Source organism: Pan paniscus, chromosome 7 (genome assembly GCF_029289425.2).
Source record: "Pan paniscus chromosome 7, NHGRI_mPanPan1-v2.0_pri, whole genome shotgun sequence".
In the NCBI taxonomy this organism is placed as follows: Eukaryota; Metazoa; Chordata; class Mammalia; order Primates; family Hominidae; genus Pan; species Pan paniscus.
The window spans coordinates 111,973,179-112,000,405 of record NC_073256.2 but is presented as its reverse complement, the minus strand read 5'-3'; the positions used below and the strand labels follow the sequence as shown (position 1 = coordinate 112,000,405).

At 40.0% G+C, this 27,227-nt stretch overlaps 1 protein-coding gene across 7 annotated transcripts in view; it reads right to left on the bottom strand.

Moving 5' to 3' along the window:
- Window positions 1-27,227, bottom strand: part of ESRP1 (epithelial splicing regulatory protein 1) — a 66,454-nt gene that overhangs the window by 36,783 nt on the left and 2,444 nt on the right. For all 7 annotated transcript variants that reach the window (XM_024929888.4, XM_024929893.5, XM_057303053.2 and 4 more), the window contains exons 4-10: window positions 24,455-24,569; window positions 8,367-8,465; window positions 8,182-8,236; window positions 5,931-6,041; window positions 5,678-5,810; window positions 5,541-5,583; window positions 2,464-2,765 (exon numbers count right to left, since the gene is read on the bottom strand). In XM_024929888.4, the coding sequence (XP_024785656.1) occupies window positions 2,464-2,765; window positions 5,541-5,583; window positions 5,678-5,810; window positions 5,931-6,041; window positions 8,182-8,236; window positions 8,367-8,465; window positions 24,455-24,569 (858 nt within the window). The remainder of the gene's footprint in view (window positions 1-2,463; window positions 2,766-5,540; window positions 5,584-5,677; window positions 5,811-5,930; window positions 6,042-8,181; window positions 8,237-8,366; window positions 8,466-24,454; window positions 24,570-27,227) is intronic.

Genomic DNA, 27,227 nt, shown 5'->3' with positions numbered 1-27,227 from the left:
TGTCCACTTTTGTCTCAGAGCATGCCAACTAGTTCATAATACTAGAAGTCCTTAGGCAAATGCCATCTGTGGCATCTCCAGGTTTTCTGAACAACTTAATCACTCTAGCCTTTAACATCCCGTAAATTGACAATATAGAAGAATCAATGAACCCTTCCCCAAAACATGCACTAATTTCCCCACTCACACCCTGCTCAGTTGCTATCTGAGTAAGAGGGGACAAAAATCAAACCACGCCACCAGAGAAATGGCATGAAAAAGAGACAAGAAGACTTTAATAAGAAGTTATATAAACAATCCAGACACAGCAAAAACATTAGAAGAACAAGAATAGAAAATTAGTGTAGTAATAGATAAACTCAGGACAGGAAATGGTGAAGCATCTCATAATACCTAACAATTAAGAGGTGCTCAAATATTTATTGAATAAAATGACTAGTAATGAAGAAAAGACAGTGGAAGAACCTATGACTAGTTCAAAACTTATTAAATAAATCAAGAAGGATGGAGAAGTAGAGAAAATGCACACCCAAAAGCAACTCATAGTAGAATCATAGAGAGGCAGCCTACTCTATTTCCAAACCAACAGAGTAGCCCAGGCTCTGCAGTAGCTTATTCTAGGCCATGATTTCATAAGACAAACTCTCTTTCCAAATAATGATCTGCAACCACATCTAGTTTTCTCTCCTGGTTTGGGAAGAATGTGTGTCATGTTTGAAAACTCAAGCACATTTTAGAGATTCAGCACTTATGACATTTTCAAAAAGGTATAAATTTTTTTTTTTTTTTTTTGGTAGCGGGAGACAAAGTCTTGCTTGGTCGCCCAGGCTAGAGTGCAGCGTGATCTCTGTTCACTGCAACCTCCACCTCCCGGGTTCAAGCGATTCTCCTGCCTCAGCCTCCCGAGTAGCTGGGACTAAAGGCGCACACTGCCATGACTGCCTAATTTTTTTTTGTATTTTCAGCAGAGATGGAGTTTCACCTTGTTGCCCAAGCTGGTTTTGAACTCTTGAGCTCAAGCAATCCACCCGTCTCAGACTCCCAAAGTGCTAGGATTACAGGCGTGAGCCACTGCGCCTGGCCAGATTTAAATTTTAAATTGTAAGAATGTAGCTACTTTAGGGTTCAAAAGCACCAGTACAATGGAACACAAAAATAATTTAGAATTTCAACTATACTTATTTTAAGTACAAAAATAATTTTGGCATTCTAGTAGGTAAAAAGGTTCTTAACTTTGCATAATTATTTAAAATCACAGCATATAATGGGATGCAGAAGCTACACAAAACTCTGATGAACTCACAGAAATAATTAAGTAAGTATCCTAAATACTTACAAAGCAGATCTGTGGAATCATATGAATCACTATTCTACTATGGGACACAAATAGAGCAAGTTGGAAAAGCAGTCTATACCATTTATGCTACAAAGGCAAACTGACCCCTGAAGACATGTTCAATTGGTAGCTGGTAAGTCAAGAACAGTTGAAAAGCTTGAGATTCTATAAATGGTTTAATGCCTAGATCTTAGTACATTTTGAGGAAGTGATTGCCTCATTTTGTGCCTCAAAAATGCTGAAAGTTGCCAGGCGTGGTGGCTCATGCCTGTAATTCCATCACTTTGGGAGCCCGAGGTGGGCGATCATCTGAGGTCAGGAGTTCGAGAACAGCCTGGCCAACATGGCGAAACCCCATCTCCATTAAAAATTCAAAACGTAGCTGGGTGTGGTGGCAGGCAGCTGTAATCCCAGCTACTCAGAGGCTGAGGCAGGACAATTGCTTCAACTGGGGTAGGCGGAGGTTGCAGTGAGCCGAGATTGCGCCACTGCACTCCAGCCTGGGTGACAGAGCAAGACCCCATCTCAAACACACACACACACACACACACACACACACACACACACACACACACACACACACACACACGCTGAAAGCTAGTAAAACAGGACAGAGCTCACCAGCAGGGTATGAAACTGATGAAGGCTTTTGGGAAATAACATTTGGCAACACATTAAAAACCTTAAAAGCTCACACTCTATATCCAATGCTACAGAAATCAAATTGATGACAGGTTTTTAAGCATTTTACATAGAAATTTCTTCTGGTAGAAAAAAATCAATCTAAGTGTACACTAGAGGAATTTCTAGATAAAGTATGCACTTCCATGAGATATTTAAAGATGAAACTTTTCAGACATAGGTAAGCTTTCATAGTTTTAAAACAGAATACAAAAATCCAGCTATAGCAGTATCCCATCTCTGTAAAAATACGTAGTATGTGTTGTGTGTGTGTACAGGATAACAGCGGCTATCTCTTGGTTATAGAATCAAGACTATTTTCATGTAGTTACACTTTTAGTATTTTGCCAGTATTATTTTAACATAATGAGCAATGTAGGACTATTTTCAGAGATAAAGAACAGAAATTAATGCAAAGGCACAACATACTTGTTTTTAAAACCAACCTGCTGAACTTCAGCTGCTGTGCTCCTGAAGAGTTCAATGTATCTTTTACCCAACAAGTCTTTATGCTTCCTCAACGCATTCTGTGCATATTCCTCACAAGCAAAGAGGACAAAAGCGTCCCCTGTTGGCCTACCATCTGGGTAGGTGACAAAGAGGATGCCTTCCTTTCCCCCAGTAATAGGGCAATGCTGTCCAAAGAAGGCCACCACTTCTTCAGCTGTGGCCGTGAAAGGGAGCCCCCGCATGCGGACAATGACTTGATTTTCCTTGGAGAGAAACTGGGCTACCTCATTGGAAGTACCTAGGGAAAACAAATATTAGGAAGCAGGGAGAGAAATAGTTAAGACATCAACTTTACCGATTTTAAAGTGATAAAAGTCCCGCCAATGTCTTGAGTTCATAATGAAGACCCATACTCCTACTGAACGCAAAATAACATCCTAGAAATCAGAATTTTCTAAATTTGAAACTCCTCCCCTTTTTCATAAAACATCCTTCTTAATTTAGGAAGCTGGTAAGACAATTAAATCATGGGCCAATCACTAGTAAGTAATTGTGGTAGTTAAAGGCACAGGTCCTGGAGCCAGAATGCCTGGGTCCAATCTTGGCTTTACTGCTTACTAGGGCATAATCTTAGTCAAGTTCAACTCCGTGCCTTACTTTTCTTGTCTGTAAGATTGCCTATGTCATAAATTATGAAAATTAAGTAGGGTAATAGATATAAAGCACTTTGGGTTAAAAAAATCTTTTCCTGATTACTCTTTTGCTCCCAAGAAAACCATCTGCAAGTAACTCAATTACTTTTTTTTTTTTTAAATTAAGAAAGGTTCAAACATTCTTAGTAAAAAGAATAGTATAATGAATATATGGGGTACCTACTTTCAATATTGATCAACATTCTGCCCAACATAAAACATTTTGTACAGTGTTGTCATATAGCAAATACTTAAATGCATATCTTTGAAACTCATACACTAGTAACATTTTCCCTAATAGCAAGTTCTTCTTTTTGCTTCTTTTCTTTTTTTTTTGAGACACAGTTTCACTCTGTCTCCTAGGCTGGAGTGCAGTGGCACGGTCTCAGCTCACTGCAAACACCGCCGCAGAGATTCAAGTTGATTCTCCTGCCTCGGCCTCCCAGCTTAGCTGGGATTACACACACACACACACACACACACACACACACACACACACACACACACCTCTCCTGGCTAATTTGTGTATTATTAGTAGAGATGGGGTTTCGCCATATTGGCCAGGCTGCCCTTGAACTCTTGACCACAAGTGATCCGCCTGCCTTGGCCTTCCAAAGTGCTGGGATTAAAGGCATGAGCCACCAAGCCCAGCCCCTAATAGCAAATTCTTATCGCAGTGCCCATATACAATGAAATCCCAGAAATGATATAAACATTAATTGACTCTGCCATCTCCAAGTTGCAATGCATCTATCACGAAATGTCAGGATTTAGGTAAAACCACAGCAACCCCAAATATATTTGACCCCAAACAATATCAAACATTGCTTGGGAACTCTGGAAATGCTCCTAAATTTAAAGTCCTGAATTTTGAAGCCTTAGAGTTTATCTAAAGATGAACTGGAGCAAAAATATACCAGTAGATTGTGTTAATAGGATGCTGTTCCTGTAAGTTCTATAGCTGCAAAATTTTCACCCAGGCTCTGTAATGTAGGAATACAAATGTTCTTTTACACAGTGAAAGTCATCTTCATATAATTTGGCAATAGATGTCAAATGGCTGTTGAAAAGGTCCAAAATTCTTTGATTCAGCTATCCTGCTTTTAGAGATTTATCCCAATGAGTGGCGCATACAGAGATTTTAAAATATTTACAACATATTAAAGTCAAAAGTTGGAAATGCGTTCTAAATGCTCAACAGGGATATTTTATTTATTACAGACAGAATCTCACTATGTTGCTCAGGGCATTCTCAAAATACACCAAGGCTCAAGCAATCCTCCCTGTCTCAGCCTCCCAAGTAGCTGGAATTACAGGCACAAGCCATGTGCCCAGCTCCAACAGAGATGTTTCAAAATATTATGGTACATATAATACCATGTAGCAATTAACATTTAAGAAAACTGAGTAATGTAGGATGATGTTCATAATACATTAAAAGGAAATTATGAAACAATATGAATGAGCAACAGAAACTTACAAAGTAGATATATGTATAGAAAAAAAATCAGACAAAAAGCAGTCAACGTTTTATGCATGTTACTTCCTTTAAAGTTATTAATCACTAAATAACTGGATAAAAACCACATCTGTTCCACCCTGTTTTTAACCATATTACTGTAAATACACATCCAAAAATACTATGAGACCCAAAACTGCCATGTTTCTGGTGACTCGTGTTAAGTTTAGAGAAAAATTAGAAGCACATGTGCAACAACCCCAGGTATTGCAGCGTGGCCGTTTGAAAGCAGTTTTCTGACTCTTTTCAAGAATATAATTTCCTGGCCGGGCACAGGGGCTCAGGCCTGTAATCCCAGCACTTTGGGAGGCTGAGGCAGGAGGATCAATTTGAAGCCAGGGGTTCCAGACCAGCTTGGCCAACATGGTGAAACCCCGTCTCTATTAAAAATACAAAAAGTTAGCCAGGCATGGTGGCACACACCTGTAAACCCAGCCACTAGGGAGGCAGAGGCACAAGAATTGCTTGAGCCTGGGAGGCAGAGGTTGCAATGAGCTGAGATTGTGCCACCGCACTCCAGTTTGGGTGACAGAGCGAAACTCTGTCTCCAAAAAAAAACAAAACAAAAAAACCTAGCCTTTCCATATGCATACAACTTCATATCACCTTTTCACCTTCGTATAGTACTATTTTTAATGGCTATTTAACTATAGTAAGTTGGCTCAAGCCTTAGGACAAGTGTTATACATTAAGCTCACTGTTATTATTGGAAGCTTCTACCTCTGGGGAAGAAAATCTATTCCCATGTTCCATTAGAAAATAAAAACCATTCATGACCCTATTCATCTACTCTTGCTAAATTTAAGTATGCAAAATTTTAGATTCTTATTAACTAAAGCCACATTATGTAAAAGGCACTTACCACCAGCAATTTTAAGGAAATCTTCACCTGTTGCTTTGTAAACCTGAGAAAAGACAGAGAAGTTAGTGTTTCTGAGCCTTCCATCCTATGTTAATTCTCATTCACGATGTCCAGGGGTTCAGGTTTTGAGGACATACCTCAATATACCGGGTCCCCATGTGATGTTTGTGCCTCTGTAGTGCTAGGTCTCGGTGCTCCTCACTTACAAACCTAACCAGAGCTTCTCCATTCCTTCGACCCTGAGCATTCAGACAAAGTGCTGCACCTCCCCTTTGAGAATAATAAAACAGACGGCAGGTAGAAAAAAAAAATACAGTGAGGAAAAAAAAGGTAGAAAATCCATTATCCCCTTGGGATTGTTAAGTAAAATAGATATTTAAGAAAACCAACTTGGCAATATTGAGTCCTTTGAAGAATCTTGCAATATCTTGATCTGAAGACTGCCATGGTAAACCTCGTGCCCTGACTACGGTGTTATCATCAATAAGTTCCATCTTGCTGCTGTGGATGAAGCAAAACTTCAGGTTGCATGATAAATGCTAGCAAGTCAGACACCTATTACCCCCTGCAAGACAACTGCCTAGTTACACAGGATGTATTATTTGGTGTTCAGACAGACTAGCAATACTACTTGATTTCCCTTATAACCTCAAAAATTATGTGGGTACAACTCAAAGTACTGTTTAGGTGGTTCATTATAGAAACATGGCTGCCTGTGCAGGCCCAACACAGCTAGCTCACTCAGCAAACCATCTATCTATCAAAGCTGAGGAAGGCCAGGCATGGTGGCTTATGTCTGTAATCCCAGCACTTTGGGAGGCTGAGGTAGGTGGATCACCCAAGGTCAGGAGTTTGCGACCAGCCTGGCCAACATGGTAAAACCCTGTCTAGTAAAATTACAAAAATTAGCCAGGCATGGTGGTGTACGCTTATAATCCTAGTTACTTGGGAGGCCGAGGCAGGAGAATCACTTGAACCTGGGAGGTGGAGGCTGCAGCGAGCTGAGATTGTGCCACTGCACTCCAGCCTGGGCAATAGAGCAAGACTCCATCTCAAAAAAAAAAAAAAAAAAAAAAAAAAAATGCTGAGGAAATGTTTGCTTGGCACCCTCATGTCCTGAAAGTTCCTAGAACCCCAAAAGATAGGTTTGAATTCATTCTCAAATTTAGACAGCATACATGTGGGGTTTAAATCCAGTTTAGCAGCTGAATTTAGGATCAGAATAAAGCTGACAATTAACCCACATGAGGAATGTGTGTGCATGGTAGGAAGTATGCCATTAAAATACCCCCCAGATCAAACCAGGGAGCCATCCCAGAGAATGTCCATAGAAACGCCTGTGAGTCCCTACACCTTAATGACTCATTTGCAAATCACTTATTATATATTTTGACACCTTTTGATGTCTTATCCCTCCCACGTTCACATTTTCAGTTCTCCTAGGACATTTTCTTAATAAGTCACTTTCTCCACAACTAATCGGCCTCAAAGTCTCTCTCTATGGGCAAAGCTGTCAGAAGTTTCTATTCACTTTAGAGACCAAGCACACACTCAATTCATTAGAGTGATTTACAAACAAACAGGTCTACCTGCGATCACTAACAGACACCACTTCATACTTCTCCCCAGCTATTTCCTTGGCTTTAAAGTAGAAACCTATATAGCCAGGCACAGTGGCTCACACCTGTAATCCCAGCACTTTGGGATGTCAAGGTGGGTGGGTCACATGAGGCCAGGAGTTTGAGACCAGCCTGGTCAACACGGCAAAACCCCATCTCTACTAAAAATACAAAACTTAGCCAGGCATGATGGTACACATCTGTAATCCCAGCTACTGGGGAGGCTGAGGCACAAGAATTGCTTGAACCCGGGAGGCGGAGGTTGCAGTGAGCAGAGATCACACCGCGATATTCCAGCCTGGGCAACAGAGCAAGTGTCTCAAAAATAAATAAATAAATAAATGTACTTATAGAATGTACGTAAAATTTTATCTCAGTAAAAATTGTGAACTCTATTAAAGCCTACAATTTCTCCTTTGGAAATTTTCTAAGTGAAAGATTGGATAGTTTGGGGAGACCAAAATAACAATCACAGATATGAGCATATAATATACTTAAGGTCAGGGTGACTAAAGATGCCAGTAAGTCGTTACATTTTATTCCCAATATCAAGCTCTAAGTAATACAACCTTCTTTTACAGATGACCGAACAGCAAGAAAGGATAGCTAAAAGGATTAGTAAAGTTTCTCAAATATAACAAGAATTAAGAGGCACAATATGAACAAAAACAAGTTAAAGGCCGGGCGAGGTGGCTCAGGCCTGTAATCCCAGCACTTTGGGAGGCCGAGGCGGGCAGATCACGAGGTCAGGAGATTGAGACCATCCTGGCTAATATGGTGAAATCCCATCTCTACTAAAACTACAAAAAAATTAGCCAGGCATGGTAGCGGGCGCCTGTAGTCCCAGCTACTTGGGAGGCTGAGGCAGGAGAATGCCATGAACCCGGGAGGCGGAGCTTGCAGTGAGCTGAGATCGTGCCACTGCACTCCAGCCTGGGCGACAGAGCAAGACTCTGTCTCAAAAACAAACAAACAAACAAAACAAGTTAAAAAGCTCAAATAAATAGTACTCAAGCACTTACCAAGTCCCACTTTCAAACTTGTAATTCACTCTCTCTGGATCTGAAAACCTGTGATCTAAAAATGAGAACACAAAAGTCATCATTTTAGTGATTAGGGAGACAAAGTTGTAGGAGGAAATTTGAGTATAGGTAAGAGAAAAATAGTACGAATTCTGGGACTGCACTACTATAAAAGCAATACTTACTATAAGGCTCTGAAATCATTGCTAAAATTATATTCCCCATATCTTCAACTTGAGAGGCTCCATATCGAGAGACTGAACTACTCTTCTCAAAATTTAAATCTGTGAGATTAAATTAAGGAAACACTTTGGAAAGGTAAAATCAGGTTACTTCTAAATCAAAATTAAACCTATACCAAGCCAAGAGGAGGAAGATGGATCTAGCTGAGCTTCCTTTAGAAATCTCAGAATGGCTGCCTCCCATCAGTCAGTCATTCAACTTAGGCTCCAACTGCCCTTTTGGGTAAAAGAGCCAAATCAATCCAGTGCTGAGATATTACCAGGAATACAACTTTTATTTACCCAGTTGTAGCAAATGAATACTGAGCATTTTCATTTCATTTTGAATCAAAGTATGCAACAAAGTTAATTAGAATATTTCATCCTCTGAATCTTTACAGCACACACAAGGCAATGACCATGCCGACTTCATGATATGGTGACATTATCAACACTACAAGGTATTAAATGACTTTTTTTTTTGGCCTAATGTTTGAAATGGACACCACAGATTATTGATGTGAGATTACTTCCACAATGCCACTTTTGCTTAGAAATTCTATTATAGAACACTTTCGGAGCCCTGTAGGATAGTCCACCTTTGATGACAGCAGATGCTAGTTCTAGACAGCAAATTTTGGAAACAATTCAAGCACTCAGAGCCAACACAGACCAATGTGCTTCTTTACCAAAAGTATACTCTTTGAAACACATAGCTCAAACTTGGTTTGAGGGTGAAACCAGGAATTCACATGAAGTTTTGCGAATCTCTCTAAAATAAGGATGTATTTCCATCAAATAGAGGCATACCTTGAAAATATGGTAGGCTTGGTTCTACACCACTGCATTAAAGTGAATATCACAATAAAGCAAGTCACACAATTTTTTGGGTTTCCCACTACATATAAAAGTTATGTTTTGACTGTACTAAGTATTCAATAGCATTATGTCTTTTAAAAAATGTACATGCCTTAATTAAAAAATACTTTGTTGCAGACGGGCACAGTGACTCACACCTGTAATCCCAGCACTTTGGGATGCCGAGGCGGGAGGATCGCTTGAGACCAGGGGTTCGAGACCAAGCCTGGCCAATATGGTGAAACCCCATCTCTACTAAAAATACCAAAATTATCCAGGCCTGGTGGTGCATGCCTGTAATCTCAGCTATTCAGGAGGCTGAGGCAAGAGAATCACTTGAACCCGGGAGGTGGAGGTTGTAGTGAGCTGAGAACACCCCACTGCACTCCAGCCTGGGCGGGAAGTAGACTCTGTCTCCAAAAATAAAAAACAACAGAACAACTTTGTTGCTAAAACATGTTAATCATCTGAGCCCTCAGTGAGTCAATCTTTTTGTTGGTGGAGGATCTTACCTAGATGTTGATGGCTACTCATAGATCAGGGTGATGGTTGCTAAACGTTGGGATGGCTGTGGCAATTTCTGAAAATAAGACAACAATGAAGTTTGCCACATCAATTGCCTCTTCCTTTCATCAAAGATTCAGTAGCCTGTGATGCTGTTTGAGGGCACAGGCAGAGTTGACTTAGAGTAATTCTTGGTTTTCTTTGGTTTTTTGTCTGTCTGTTTTTTTTGGTTTGGTTTTTTTTTTTTTTTTTTTTTTGAGACAGTCTCGCTCTGTTGCCCAGGCTGGAGTGCAGTGGCACAACCTCAGCTCACTGCAACCTCTACCTCAGCCTCCCGAGCAGGTGGAATTACAGGCACGCGCCACCATACCCAGCTAATTTTTGTATTTTTATAGAGACGGGGTTTCACCATGTTGGCCAGGCTGGTCTCGAACTCCTGACCTCAGCTGATCCACCTGCCTCAGCATCCTAAAGTGCTGGGATTATAGGTGTGAGCCACTGCACCCGACCTCATTTTTGTATTTTTTAGTAGAGATGGGGTTTTACCATGTTGGCCAGGCTGGTCTTGAACTCCTGGCCTCAAATGATCTACCTACCTCGGCCTGCCAAAGTGCTGGGATTACAGCCATGAGTCACCACCCCTGGCCAATTTAGCATAATTCTTCAGAAGGCTAGGATTTTTAGAACGGTTAATGAGCATTAGCTTTAACTTAAAAGTCACCAGCTACATTAGCCTCTAACAAGAGAATCAGCTTTTGAAGCAAAGCATTGATTTATCCTCTCTAGCTATGTTAGTCCAGGATGGCATCATCTTCTAAGAGAAGGCTGTTTCTAGTACATTGAAAATCTGTTTAGTGTAGCTGCCTTCATCAGTTAGCTAAATCTTCTGGGTAACTCACTGCAACTTCTCCATAAGCACTTTCTGCTTCACTTTGAATTATGTCATAGAGCTGACTTATTTCCTTGAATCTCATAAACCAATCTCTGCTAGCTTTTCTTCTGCAGCTTCCTCACTTCTCTCAGCCTTCATAGAATTGAAGAGACTTAAGGCCTTGCTCCAGATTGTGCTTTGGCTTAAGGAAATGTTGTAGCTAGTTTGATCTATCCAAACCACTCACACTCTCTCCATATCATAGCAATAAGTATATTCCATTCAAATTACGCTTTCCTCTCTTCTATAAATGACAAGTGGTACCCAGCCTTCTCATTTTTGCTCAGGTAACACCCTATAATGTTTTGCTTTCTTATCATTCATATATTCACTGGAATATTCTAGAAATTTTCCTTTACGCAACTTGACAAATCATTTGGTGCATAAGGCCTGGCTTTTGGCCTCCCTTAGCTTTTGACATGCCTTCCTGACTAAGCTTAATCGTGTCTAGCTTTTGATTTAAAGTGAGAGATATGAAACTCTTACTTTCACTTGAATGGTTAGATGCTATTGTAGGGTTAATTGGCTTAATTTCAATATTGTGTTTCAGGGAATAGGGAGTCCCAAGGAGAGGGAGAGAGATGGGGTAACCACCAGTTGGAGCAGCCGAACACACACAACACTGACCAATTAAGTTTGCCACCTAATATGGCCCTGCTTTATGGTGCCCCAAAACAATTACACCAGTAACAAAGATCACTGATTACAGATCACCACAACAGAATAATGAAAACATTTGAAAGGTGACAGAGAGACAAGTGAGCAAATGTTGCTGGAAAAATGGTGTCAATAGACTTGCTGAATGCAGAGTTGCTACAAACCTTCCATTTTCTTTTTTTTTAAACAAAACAAAACTGGCCAGACACGGTGGCTCACGCCTGTAATCCCGGCACTTTGGGAGGCCGAGGTGGAAGGATCATTTGAACCCAGGAATTCAAGACCAGCCTGAGATAGCGAGTCCCCATCTCTACAAAATAACAAATTGGCCTGTCATTGCATCTACTCAGGAGGCTGAGGTGGGAGGATTGCTTGAGCCTGGGAGGTCGATAAGTACACCACTGCACTCCAGCCTGGGTGACAGAGCAAGATCCTGTCTCAAAAATAAAAGATAAAAATAAAAAAAAAAGACAAAATACAACAACTGTGAAGCACAATAAAGTGAAGCACACTAAAACAAGGTGCACCTGGGTAAGCAGACCCTGATGTGCTCCGCAAAACCTAACATTGACTTTCTAGCCCCTTATAGCAAAAGGTTATTGACCTGTGACCTATTACAGAAGAATGGAGATTGCAAAAAGATGGCCAGATACAAAGGATGCCACAGGAATGTTTGTCAATCAACCTCAAAAAAGAATATGGGGAAAATTTAGACTTGAAAGGAGTATAAAAGTATATTCCATTCAAATTAAGCTTTCCTCTCACCTATTAATGGTAGGATTACCTAGCCTTCTCAACATTGCTCAGGTACCACCCTATAAGGAAAGCACTCTTATCTTAATCCCCTAACCAAATTAGGCCACAAATGACCCACCAAAACTGTTCTAGGCCACAATCATCAATTTAAGAGTTCATTAGATACTATTCCTAAAATGTTATGCTATTTTCTCGACTGTCGTAACATTTCCTGGGTATAGGCCCCCATCTTCCTCTGATCTCTTTCCACCTATCAACATCTCTATAGCTTCCAAGGATCTACTGACTTAAATGGTGGCATTTACTGGACACCATTTTGTGCCAACCACTCCCTATTTCTTCCAATTCTCATAATAACCCTGACAGATAAATTACAGCAAAACCAAACAGTCGTAGAACTAAGATTTAGTGAGGCTAGGCATGGTGGCTCAAGCCTGTAATCCCAGCAATTTAGGAGGCCGAGGTGGGTGGATCACTTGGAGGTCAGGAGTTCGAGATCAGTCTAGCCAATATGGTGAACTCCTGTCTCGACTAAAAATACAAAAATTAGCCGGATGTGGTGGCGGACGCCTATAATCCCAGCTACTCAGGAGGCTGAGGCACAAAAATCGCTTGAACCTGGGAGGCAGAGGTTGCAGTGAACCGAGATCATGGCCACTGCACTTCAGCCTGGGTAACAGAGCAAGACTCTATCTCAAACAAACCACTGGGATTGAGTGATGTTCAGTAGTTCACCCAGTCACCTGGCTGATGGGTAATGGAGGTGGGATTACACGACAGCTATGATTTGACTATTGAGCAATAGTGTGTGAGAAGTTTTATAAATTCATAGATAAAAGCCAACTGAAGAAGACAAAGTTCAAAAGTAAAAATGTAAAGCATTCCTGCCTGGTTAGAAATAGACTTGTAGCTGAAGAATCATTTTAATGAATTCTACTTTTTAACTCAGAAAATGTTCTTGACATTTGGCTACTACCTTGGTGCCACATAACACGTCCCAACATGTCTCCCTTTGAGCCATCACACACCAGGATCAGCGTCACACACCAGGATGAGTGGCACTAAGCTGTGTAACAACTTGTAAAAGTCACCCAACCTCCTGAATGCCCAAGCCATCTCCTTACACACACACACATACACACAGCCTCCATAGGCCAGTTTCTTCAATCTATAATCCTTAGCATCACTGAAAACGAGTAACAGAGGAATGAGAAAAAAAGTTTTAGTAGCAATTCTTTCCCCTATCAATTTATAAGTATATATTGGATTACTTGCTGCACGTCTGATCTTGAGGAAAGGAAAGATGGGTCTGTGCCTCCTGATTTATAGCTCCTCATGCAACTTACTCATTCTGCCCTCAAGGCAGTCACAACAGTACAAACAGGCTTAGCCAGCTTCACAAATGAGAAATGCCTCAAGGAAATGAGGAAGGGTACAGGCAGAGGCAGTGGGAACAAAACTCATCATTTCAGGCTGCAACTGAGCAAGTAAAACTTTATATGCATGTTAGAGGAGTCTAGAGAGACTTGGTCTATATATTAACAGGAGGGACACTTTCCTTATGACCACCACTGGTGAAACAGGCTTGAGGATTTAATCCACACTTACATTAGCTGAGGATATAATTCAGAGAGAAATTTTATGGTTTATCAATATTAGCTTATCTACTTTAAAAAGTTATCCTTCCCAACTACCTAAAAATGGTCACATCTGGTTTCAGAACATCCAATTTTTACTTGTAAATATCTTTTTAAACTAAGTTTTTAATAAGGTAATACATTAACTCAGACAAGTTTAAGCTATTTTATAATTACTCCAATTTGAAGTGTCATCTGAAAGCCATTTTTCCTTGCCATAGAATCCTCACAAGACGTTAAATCCATTCCTTTTGTTTACTTTCATTTATTGTATAGTAACACAATTTCATGCTGCCAGACTTATAATACCTATGCTAATGAACAAAGGAGTAGCTGATAAAATACAGCAAGAAAAAAAGAGAAAAGTTGATTAGTCTTCTATCTAAAAACTGAATTTTCTAAAATCAAGTGATAGAGATGTTACTCTTAAAAGAGTTGCTTTTATGGGCTGGGCGCGGTGGCTCACGCCTGTAATCCCAGCACTTTGAGAGGCCGAGGTGGGCGGATCACAAGGTCAGCAGATCGAGACCATCCTGGCTAACATGGTGAAACCCCCGTCTCTACTAAAAAAATACAAAAAATTAGCTGGGTGTGGTGGCACGCACCTGTAGTCCCAGCTACTCGGGAGGCTGAGGCAGGAGAATGGCTTGAACCCGGGAAGCGGAGCTTGCAGTGAGCCGGGATCGCGCCACTGTACTCCAGCCTGGGCGACAGACGATGACTCCGTCCCCCCCAAATTTTTTTTTTTTTTTTGAGACTAGGGTCCTGCTATGTAGCCTAGGCTGGAGTGCGGTGGCTATTCATAGGTGCGATCCTGCTGCTGATCAGCACATGAGCATGAGTTTTAACCTGCTCTGTTTCTGGGACAGTTCACCCCACCTTAGGCAACCCTCCACTCCACTCCCAGAGGTCGCCATATTGATGATGAACCTACTGTGGATACTGGATGGGCATACCGCACTGCAGCCCAGAACTCCTGGGATTCAAGCAACCCTCCCGCTTCAGCCTCTGGAGTAGCTGGCATTACAAGAGTGTGCCACCAAACCTAGCTGTTTGCTTAATTTATTTTTTCGAGACAGGGTCTCACTGTTGCCCAAGCTGGAGTGAAGTGGCGTGATCTCGGCTTACTGCAACCTCCGCTTCCCGGGTTCAAATGATTGTCCAACCTCGACCTCCCAAGTAGCTGGGATTACAGACGAATGCCACTATGCCTGGCTAATTTTTGTATTTTTTGTAGAGACAGGGTTTCACCAGATGGTCAGGCTGGTCTCAAACTCCTGAGCTCAAGTGATCTGCCCGCCTGAGCCTCCCAAAATGCTGGGATTACAGGCCTGAGCCACCGTGCCCAGTTTGGTTGCATAATTTTAAATGTAAGTTCTACATATAACCTGATATATTTTAAAGTGAGCTTTGAAGGAAACAAAACATGTCACCATAAGAAAATACAATGAGAAGTCAAGACAACCAAAACTATTTAACACCAGTAATAAAATGCTGGGGAAAAAAAATCTAAAACCTAGGTATGAGCTGAGAGGAGTCAAAAATATAAAAATAAAATTAAAAAAAAAAAAAAAAAAAGAGACGCCAAGTGTGGTGGCTCACCCCTGTAATCCCAGTATTTAGGGAGGCCGAGGCGGGTGGATCACTTGACACCAGGAATTTGAGACCAGCCTGGCCACCATGGTGAAACTAAAAGTAAAATACAAAAATTAACCAGGTGTGGTGATGCACATCTGTAATTCCAGCAGTTACTTGCGAGGCTGAGGTATAAGAATCCTTTGAACCCAGGAGGCAGAGGTCACAATGAGCTGAGATCGCACCACTGCACCCCAGCCTGGGTGAGACGCCGTATCAAAAAAAAACAAAACAAAAAAACAACAAAACACACACACACACACACACACACAAAACCCAAAAAACCTCACAGACACAGATACACACATACTTAAAACCCTAGTTTTGTCTTCTCCCAACCAGTTTTCTCAGGTTGAATACAACCTTAGTTTTAAACCTTACTTCTCAGCTTACTTTTTTTTTTTTTTTTTTGAGGCAGGATCTTCAGGCTTGAATGCAGTGGCGTGATTACGGCTCACTATAGCTTTGACATCCTGGGCTCAAGTGATCCTACCACCTCAGCCTCCCAAGTAGCATGGACCACAGGAGTGTGCTTATTTTTAAGCACCTAGCTAATTTTTAGATTTATTTTTGTAGAGACAGGGTCTCCCCGTGTTGCTTAGGCTGGTCCTGAACTTCTGGGCTCCAGTGATCCTCTTGCCTTAGCTTCCCAAAGTGGTGAGATTACAGGCATGAGCCACTGCACCCAGCCTCTTACTCTTAGAGGGTAAAAAATAAGATCCCTACCTAACAAATACTACTTCTTGGAGATATTATTGTACTGAAGAGTCACACAGAAGGATTTCCAACAAACCTAGTAAGTCAATTATACCCTAGAAGAAAGAAGATGGAGATAGGGTCTCATTCAACAAAGGAGATGAAAACCTTTACTTTGGAAAAAGACATTTATATGGGATAAACAAATTAGGAAAAGGAGACTCCTTGATAACAAGTCTTCCGAAGCTTTCTAAAACAAAAGGATTAACTTGGAATTTCCAAACTCCCATTTTAAAAGTAAAATATTTTATTTTTTTGAGATGGAGTCTCACTCTGTCGCCCAGGCTAGGGTAAAGTGGCGCGATCTTGACTCACTGCAACCTCCGCCACCCAGGTTCAAGCGATTCTCATGCCTCAGCCTCCTGAGTAGCTGAGATTACAGGTACCCACCACCACACCCAGATAATTTTTGTATTTTTAGTAGAGACGGGGTTCCGCCATGTTGGCCAGGCTGTTCTCAAACTCCTGACCTCACGTTATCCACCTGCCTCCGCCTCCCAAAGTACTGGGATTACAGGCGTGAGCCACTGTACCAGGCCAAAATATTTTATAATTAAAACAAACAACACATAATTAACATCAGTCTGAGGGCTGGCAAGGAATATGCAGTATTTCTAGTTACTTCACTCACTGCAGATGACAGGCCAGTGTCCGTGCCGATTTGGCTCATGTTATGCCAATGTGATGCCAGAGATAATTCCTTCCACCTCCAGCTAACAAGGTCAACTACTGGCCCAGCTTAACTGTATACTTGATTTTGTATATATATATATATATACATATATATATATATCCCTTTCATACACAGAAAAGTACCAATGAGGATTCGGTGTTTGCCTTCACCTTTACAGCAGGGCAGGGAAGGTTTGTACAATTATAAAGCCCCAGCTCATTTCACTGTTAGAATAAACTCCTAACCTTCAAGTTTACCTGTACTAACATGTAGCTGATGCTTTGAAAGGTCTACATCTAGTCTCACATAAGGTTAAAAAAATTTATATGTGTAAAATGGTTTACATAAGGTTTTAAAACAATAAGGAAGTCCTTTTCAAAGTCCCTTGCCAGCTGTTTTTCCTGTTCTGAGACACCCGACAACCTGGTGGGGTCCACAGGATCAGTCAACATTGCAGAGTGTGGGGCAGGCCAACCACCAGCTAAGTGGCAGCACACATTATCTCATTAATCCTTATACAATAGTCTTACCCATTTTAAGATGGGGAATCTGAGGCTGAGGATTCAAATAAGTTGCCCCCAGTGTTCATGTTCTTAACTACTATCCTATTATCCCCAATTGTAACCTATAGGAAAAACAGGCTAATGTCACACACTGATAATAGAGCACACAAATGAGCACACACACCCAAATCCTTTACACCCCCAAGAAGTGATGAAACATACACACCCTAATAACTTTTGAATGGGTAGGCATGAGCAGTTTAGTGATTTTTTTTTTCCTGATAATGGAAATTTGCCCTAGTGAAATGGCAATCGTAATCATGTCAAACAGCACATACAAATGCAATACCCTATCATGGAATACATATTTTACAAAATTAACTTTACTGCTTTAATGGTTTGATATGTGCCGAGGAAACACAGGATATTAACTTAAAAGGGAGATAACCTATTTGAGGTAGCCAACGTGCCTCAAATGATTGTATACATTCTAAAATATTTCACCTTGTATATTGTTGGATGCTAGAGCATATAACTTAAAGACAAAGCCTCTAAGCCTCAATTTCCCTAGTGATAAAATGGGGATGAAAGCTCCCCACTGAGCCGTTCATGGCATATGTAGTAAGAAGTCAATTGGTAGTTTTTTTCACCTGTCCTCCTTACCATACTTTCAGAAAAATAAGATCTTAATAAATGCTTGGCAAAGGGAAGTAAACACAATATTAGAAGTCTTGATTAGTGAGAATAAGTAAGTTCCTGACAAACAGCTAACAAAAAGCAGGTTAAGAAATCAGGAAGTAATTCCATCCAACATTAGTGGGGAAAAAAATGCGTTTAAAAGAAAATGAATAAAAGAAGCCATTTACACAAATGTCCTTTCAGCAGGAGACAACTAGTATTAATTTCCGTAAGGGATCTAAGATAATTTCAAAAAAAAAAAAAAACCACAGAAGCCCCAGTCCCTATCATCTCACACCCTCACCATCCTCACTTGATTAAGTAAAAAGCTTACAACATGCAATCCAGTTTACCTGCTAGATGAGGTCTTCTCAGCTAGCATCACATAATTCAAAAGCAGACAACAATGCAACTGGAATAACTCAAAGGCCTAACACCAACAGCAGAAATGTGTTTAGGGCCAGGCGCGGTGGCTCACGCCTGTAATCCCAGCACTTTGAGAAGCTGAGGAGGGCAGATCACCTGAGATCAGGAGTTCCAGACCAGCCTGGCCAACATGGTGAAACGCCATACTTACTAAAAATACAAAAATTAGCTGGGCATGGTGGCGCATGCCTGTAATCTCACCTACTTGGGAGGCTGAGACAGGAGAATTGCTTGAACCCAGAAGGTGAAGGTTGCAGTGAATCAAGATTGCGCACTGCACTCCAGCATGGGCAAGACAGAAACTCTGTCTCAAAAAAAAAAAAAAAAAAAGGCGTTTTAGAACAAATACAAAGACAAAGAGGGAAAGAAGTGCCAAAAATAAGAACCAGAACTACACTCAATTCCTGGTCAAGTGTGGCGGCTCACGCCTATAAAACCAGAACTTTGGGAGGCTGAGGTGGGTGGATAACCTGAGGTCAGGAGTTCAAGACCAGCCTGTTTAATATGGTTAAATACTACTAAAAATACAAAAATCAGCCAGGCGAGGTGGAGGGCTCCTATAGTCCCAGCTACTTGGGAGGCTGAGGCAGGAAAATCGCTTGAATCTGGGAGGTGGAAGTTGCAGTGAGCCAAGATTGCATCATTGCACTCCAGCCTGGGCAACGGAGTAAGACTCCATCTCAAAAAAAAGAAAAAAAATTCCTAAACCCTTTTGTCATCAAAATGGTCCTACTTTTTCATTTACATAGCACTTCACTTACAAAGCTTTCATTTTGGAATACTCAAGATTAAACTTTGGCTCGGTAGACACAAGTAACTCCCAGGAAAGCAAAGCTGCTGTGTAGCAGGGTATACTCAGCTCAGACTTTGTGACTCTACAACTTGGGTTTTAGTGTCCTCTTCCATTAGAAATACACAACATTGGCCTGGCACAGTGGTGCAGGCCTGCAGTCCCAACTACTTGAGCCTAGGGTGCAGGAGTTTGAGGCCACAGTGCGCCACGATAGCATTACAGCACCAATGCACTCCAGCCTGAGCAAAAGTGAGACTTTGCCCAAAAAAAAAAAAAATGACCACACTATAATTTTCTTTCTTCTTCCATAAATGCCTTGAAATACTGCATATTATTCAAGTTCCACATATTGTTTTTTTTAATGCAAGGCCTCATTGCTTTCCCTCACCATTCCCCCTGGAAAAAAGTCTGCCTTAAACACAAAAATTGCAGTGATATATAAAAAATGACACTCTTCCCATATGATCCAGCAGTCACACTCCTTGGTACTTACCAAAATAAATAAAAAACCTAGGCTGGGAGTGGTGGCTCACGCCTATAATCTTAGCACTTTGAGAGGCCAAGGCGGGCGGATCACGAGGTCAGGAGATCGAGACCATCCTGGCTAACATGGTGAAACTCCGTCTCTACTAAAAATACAAAAATTAGCCATGGGCGGGCGCCTGTAGTCCCAGCTACTTGGGAGGCTGAGGCAGGAGAATGGTGTGAACCTGGGAGACGGTGCTTGCAGTTAGCCAAGATCGCGCCCCTGCACTCCAGCCTGGGCAATAGACCAAGACTACGTCTCAAAAAAAAAAAAAAAAAATGATTAAAAAAACCTATGTCCATATGAAAACCTGCATGTGATGTTTATAACAGCACTATTCATATTTGCAAGAACTTGAGAGCAACCAAGATGTCCTTCGGGAGGCGAATAAACAAACCATGTTTGGATAAACAAACCGTGTATGGATAAACAAACCATACATCCAAACAATGGAATTCAGTGCTAAAAAGGAACTATAAAGCCACAAAAAGACATGGAGTAATCTTAAATGCATATTACCGGCTAAAAAGACAATCTGAAAAGATTACATACTACATGATTCCAACTATATGACCTCCTGGAAAAGGCAAGACTACAGAGACAGTAAAGATTGGTGGTTGTCAGGGGTTAAGGGAGAGGGAGGAATGATTGGCCAAAGTACAGAGGATTCTTAAGGCAATAAAACTATTCTATTAGGGATAAAAGACTTTAAGGTAGCAGGTAAAAAAAACAAAACAAACAAAAAAATTCTATACTATGCTATTGCTACAATGTATTTTGATACCACAATGGTAGATAGGTGTCATTATACGTTTGTCAAAATCCGTAGAACGTACAAGACCAAAAGTAAACCCCAATGTAAACTATGAACTTTGGGTAATAATGACATGTCAAGGTAGGCTCATCAGGTGTAACAAATGTACCACTCTGGTACAGCACTTTGACAGTGAGGGGGCACGGGGAGAGAAGGAGAGGAAGGGAAGGAGCAGGGAGAGGAAGAGGGAGAGAATAACAAGGGTTCTATAGGAACAATATACTTTCTGCTCAATGGTGCAGCATGTTGACAGTGGGGGAGTGAGTGAGAGTGTGTATGTATGTGTGTAACAAGGGTTATATAGGAACACTCTATACTTTCTGCCCGATTTTGCTCTAAACCTAAAACTGGTCTAAAAAATAAAGTTGGGGTCGGGTGCAGTGGCTCACACCTGTAATCCCAGCACTTTGGGAGGCCGAGATGGGTGGATAACTTGAGCTCAAGAGTTGGAAAACAGCCTGGCCAACATGGTGAAACCCCATCTCTACTAATAATACAAAAATTAGCCAGGCATAGTGGCGGGCGCCTGTAATACCAGCTACCTGGGCGGCTGAGGCAGGAGAATCACTTGAACCCAGGAGGCGAAGGTTGCAATGAGCCGAGATCACACCATTTCACTCCAGCCTGGGTAACAGAGGGAGGCTCTGTCTCAAAAAAAAGGAAATAATAATAATAATAAAAAGTTGAGATTACAGGTACAGCAGATGCACCTGTAATCCAAACTTCTCAGGAGGCTGAGGCAGGAGAATTGCTTGAGTTCAGGAGTCTGAGACCAGGCTGGGTAACATAGCACAACTACATCTCAAAAAAATAAAGCCTACTAATTAAAAAATAAATGAGGCCAGGATATGGTGGCAAACACCTATAATCCCTGCATTTTGGGAGGCCAAGACAGGAGGATGGCTTGAGGCCACGAGTTTGAGAGAAGCCAGGGCAAAATATGAGGACCCATCACCAAAAAATGAAAAATAATTTTTTTTAAAATCTCACTCTGTCACCTGGGCTGGAGTATAACGGTATGATCTCGGCTCACTACCTCTTGGGTTCAAGTGATTCTTCTGCCTCAGCCTACTGAGTAGCTGGGATTACAGATGTGCATCATCATGCCCGGCTAATTTTTCTATTTAGCAGAGACAGGGTTTCGCCATGTTGGCAAGGCTGATCTTGAACTCTTGAACTCAAGTGATCCACCTGCCTCGGCCTCCCAAAGTGCTGGGATTACAGGCATGAGCCACCGTGCCCAGCCAAAAATGGATTTTTATTAAAAATTTTAAATTTACTTGGATGTAAAGTTAATAAAGCATGTTTCCAAAACACTTAGAATATTGTGACATCACTGAGGGTCCAAATTGATATTTCTGTATCCTCGTTTAAAACAACCAATCAAGGATACAAGTATTTCACGACAAAAAAAATTAAACACTTCAACCTGCACATTCTCTTATCTGCTCTTCTCCAGGTGTTTACAGAAGCCCCTTTCCCTCCCCCACTGGTTTACCAGGTGAAACAGGTAATTCCTCAAAAGCAAATGACCTTCTGTCCACTTGGCAAAACCATCAAGAATGTTTAATGACTACAGATCTCCCAATTCAGCGTCACTTCCATATTGGCAAGGAAAATGTTTAATGCTCTGAAAGAAAAGAACAATTCAATTCAGACACTGTAGAAATACTTTGCATAGATGAGCACAAGTTGATATTCAGATTGGACATAATTGCTTTTAGCCTCAGAAATTGGTCTGGTAGCCTAGTCAGGGAAATAAGTATTCCTCTGAATAGCAGTCATAAAATAACTGACCACAGCAGCAATATAACACAAAAACCGTTGCTAAGAAAGCTTATTAGCATTTCTAACTTGTTAAATGAGAAAGACATGTACAAGTACGATATTAAATATTAAAACATTTAAGAATAAAATCCACTTTTTTTGAGACAGGGTCTTGCTCTGTTACCCAGGCTGGAGTGTAGTGGCACAATCATAGCTCACTGCAGCCTCGACTTCCTGGGCTCAAGCAATCCTTGCACCTCAGCCTCCTAAGTAGCTAGGACTACAGTCTCATGCAACCACGTCCAGCTAATTTTTTTATTTTTTGTTGACATGGGGTTTCTCTTTATTGCCCTGGCACAACAATCCTTAATATACTTCCTTTCCTACTGAAGTTATCTTTTTCGTTTTTTAAAATATTTTTATTTCATTTTACTTTTTGTAGAGATGGGTTCTCGCAATAATGCCCAGGCTGGTGTCAGCACTCCTGGTCTCAACCCATCCTCCCTCCTCAGCCTCCCAAAGTGCTGGTATTACAGACATAAGCCACCATGTCCAGCAAGAAGTTGTCTTTTTCTAAATTAAGATAGCTTATTAGATTTTTCCTCCACTGTCTTCTAATTTTTCAGTAGGTACTCTGGTTCTCTATTTTGTGGAAGACCAACTATCCACATTAAAAAGTTTAATATATACTTAAGAACTGAATTGTGTCCTCCACCTCCCCCAAAGTCCTGTGTTGAAGCCCAACCCCCAATGTAACTATCTGGAGAGAGGGTCTTTAGAAGTTAAGTTTAAATGAGGTCAAAGGGTGGAGGGGTCTAATTAGATAGGGCAGTGACCTTGTAAGAAGATAACTCCTCCTGCTATCCCCCCAGAAAAGGTGGCTGGCTACCTGCAAGCCAGGAAGAGCCATCACCAGAACCTGACCATGCTGACACCCTGATCTTGGACATCCCAGCCTCCAGAACTGTGAGAAAGTAAATTTCTTTTGTTTAAGCTCCCTAGTCTATGGTATTTGTTATGGAAGCTTGAGCTGTCTAATACAACACTCAAACCAACAGAAAAACCAGTGAGAATTTTTCTGGTGTACTAACCTTTTTAACAAAATTCTTGTAAGAATTCTGTCACAATGAACTTATTCCACCCTCTTCCCAACACTACTGGTCATGCTAAGCCAAAATTCCAGCTAACTGACTCCAAGAAGAAGGCAAATGAAAACGGATTTGACCTGTTTACAAGTAGTTATGAAATATATGTGAGCAAACTTCAATCAGGAAAAAAAATCCTGAAGTAACACAAAAACCAGGCTTTAGTTCCTGAAAATGAATGAGAAAGTTTGGGAATAAGCATCTACAACCCACAAGCTACTGAAGGTAACTTAGTTTTAACTTCATGATGACTCTCACAGTGGCTTTTGGGAAGCCACTCAAGGTAACAATTACTCAACTTTACATCTGATATATTAGCACACGCCTGCTTATTAGTTAGCATTTGAAAGACTTAATGAATGTAAGATGACGGGTCATTCATGATTATAGATTTGTAATTATAAAATTACTTTTACAATATATCATGCATCAAATATATTATTTTGGTAACTAAAGAATGTGGGGGACAATCCAGACCCCATTTTATCATCTCCAAAGATGGCTTATTATAATCAGCATAATCTTGTATTTGAAAAATTCAGGGGAGGCTAAAAGCAGGACCAGTGAACAGCAGTTTGTAAAGGGGATATATCCACCAATTAAAAAAATTATTGACTTCATTCCAAAGAAGCCAAAATAAACCCTAAAATCACAGTAACCAAGAAAAAGTGGCCTTAGAATCTGCACTAAAGTCTTCATGTTCTTTCTGCAGCACACGCACACATTACATAGCTGAAACTGAATCCTATTCTACATGTGATCACCCCACCAAAAAATCCATCTCCAAATCCATCCAACCATCTGACTAATTATAACCACTTTCAAAGATGTCTATAATTGTATTTTAGTTTCTCAGCAGAGTAAACAAATTTTGGATAGGCCAATTTTATCCATATGCTGACAAAATTTAAAATGTTTGAAAGTTTCTTGAATTACCATTTTTTTCTGGAACTATCTTTTCAAATGATTCTTGAGTAATGATTTAAAGGATACACTCTGTCATTGTGGCAACGTCCAGTTTGTCAATATCAGGTGAACCAGGGCAACACTTCTTGAATTCTTTTCGAAGATCAAAAAAGGAATAGAAGCATTCAGGTAATAGTACATTCTGAGGAAGGACAAGGTAGATAATGTTAACTAGGTGAATTTGGTTCAATGTTTCTCTCATAATTAGGAACCTAAAAATTGAATATAAGCATATTTTACAAGGGAAAAAATTTAAAATTTAATGTAAGAGTGGATTTGTTTTTAAAAGTTGGTCCTGTTTCTATATTAGATCCTATGTACAAGTCTCATGAAAAAAATTCCTCTTGTTTTAAGGCAGTGGATTACAATGTTTGTGCTCCAGTATGCATTCCATTCAAAACAATTCTGAAGCTGTGATACATTTGTGCTGTTATGCTTCATATTTTCTGGCTGTTAATACTACTTTTTTCCAGCCATAACCATTTTAGAACATCTGTATTTTCAGGCAGCACTAGCAGCCCTTTCAGTTTTCACACAGGTGCGGGATTAGATTGTAAAACTGGGTAGTTCTAACTATTGGGTTCTAATAATGCATATTTTCAGTAATAAGTGAGATTAGAATAGTAAATTCCTGATTAACTGAAAAGGCTTATTTCTGTGCCAAATAATAGTCCCACATTAGTCTTCTTGAACAATATTGTAGCTGTACCTGTGAACTCAAATTAGACTTCAAACAAAAACAAAAACAAACTCACAAATCCCAAAGGCAAAGGAGAAATGGTTACCTGCTGTTCTTAGCTATTAGGACCACTACCGTGGCTACGAAGCAAAGCTCAACTGTCTGGACAAATATTACACTATTGTTTCTTTTGTTTTTTTTTTCTTAACAAAATAACCCAGCATTGGATAACTTTTAAAGATAATCCTTTTAAAAACTCAATTTAGATTTTTCTTAAAATTTTGAAATTGTGTTAATTTGCTGGGAATTTTTACCCATTTTTACATTAGAACATCAAGGAAATTAAGACTTTTAAATGTTAAATGTTCATGCAAAATATCTCCTCTCCAAGTTCCTTCTATTGGACTTTACTAGATGTGACGTGTTCATGCTGTATTTTGAAATCAGTATTGCTGCATCATGGTCACAGCTTTTAAAAAAGTTAACAACCAAAAGAACCATGAAACCTCCCTATTACCTACAAAAATGCTCATTTAAAAGCTATTTGTAAGGACAATAACTCACATGTTCAACAATAATCAGTTTAAATTGTTGTGTCCATTTAAAATACTGAGTATTTTATTTAGTGGTTATAACAATGTTGATGTTCTATTAAATAATGTAGGCTAAAAGGCTTATGCCGTATGAATGCTCTTTGTAAATAATGCTTGTCTACAGAAATCTGGAAGAATATATCCAAATACATTCATGTTAGAGAAAAACATTTTAATATATTGAGTGGCAGGATTATTTCATGTTTTGCCATTTTCCCTTTTCTTTAATGAATATACAGAATTACTTTCACTATAACATTAATTGTTTTAGTTTCTGTATTTAATCAAAATTCTAATAGCAGTGGCTGAGGAAAAAGTCTTAATTTTTCTCCACATGTTTTCCTACACCCAAAGCAGTCCACCTAAATAATGAAAACAGCTATTTTCCTCTGGCCCAACAGGGAAAAGATTAAGTCTTGTCCTTCTGTCATGTGAGTTTGGGAGTAAAAAAGTAATCCTTACATATTACTATTTCTGGTAAGGATGTAGCGACTAGTCTAGCATTTAATTTTTTAAAAAAATTCTTCCCCTTTTGTCAAATAATTACTAAGACTCGTATAAAAGGAGTGATTTTCTGAAGACATAACAACTTGAGTTACTCCTTCAAACTTTTTGAATTGTCATAATATATTAAACGAAATAAAATCTGCACTTACTTGCCTGGGTCGTCATTTGTCAGTCTACATCTTTCATTGCAAGCCTTGCCTTATACAGGTACCTAAATATATTTTACTTCCATCTTTTCAAGCTCAGTGCCTGCCTACCACAATAAAAAGTTACAGCTCAAACTAATTTAAGTTGTTAAGAGACAGTGTATTAACAATGATTGGCTACACTGGGTGGGTTGTCTCTGCTGTTCCTTTTCCCACAGCCCCTCAGTATTTATCCCAGGGAGAGAAATCACATTTTACCTATAGTAAGACTGTATTTCTCTCACTCTGTAATCCTCTCTCTGTCAGAAAAATGAGCAAAGGTAAAAGATGAGGCTGACCCTTTTGTTTCGATGCAAGAATGTTTTGAACATTTACTTAAAATCAGACAAAGTGAAGAGTGCTATGATTGTGATTTCACTAGATATAAGGTTGTCTTATTTAAGTAGCCTTTTTAATGAAATGATTAGAAATACAACTTTAAATGTTTAATTCTTTTTTCCTTCCTTTCTAGGATATAGCATTTCCAACACAAATGGGGATATTATGACATACTAAAGAATAGTTCTTTCCTCTCTTTGTAGTTATTTTAAATGTCAAAAATTCACACTGTATTAGCTTCGGAAAAGGGAAGAGTGTCATGCATCTTGAAAATTGGACGTAAACAAAGAGACTATTTTAAGTCACCAAAGAGTATCTTTGTATATACATAACACCAAATTTACCATTTTAATAATTTTTAAGAGTATGGTTCAGTAAAACATTAAGTACATTAACATATTTTGCAACCATAAACACCATCCATTTCCAGAGCTTTTTTCATCTTCCCAAACTGAAATTCTGTACTCCTTAAATAACTCCCTATATGCATCTTTTTA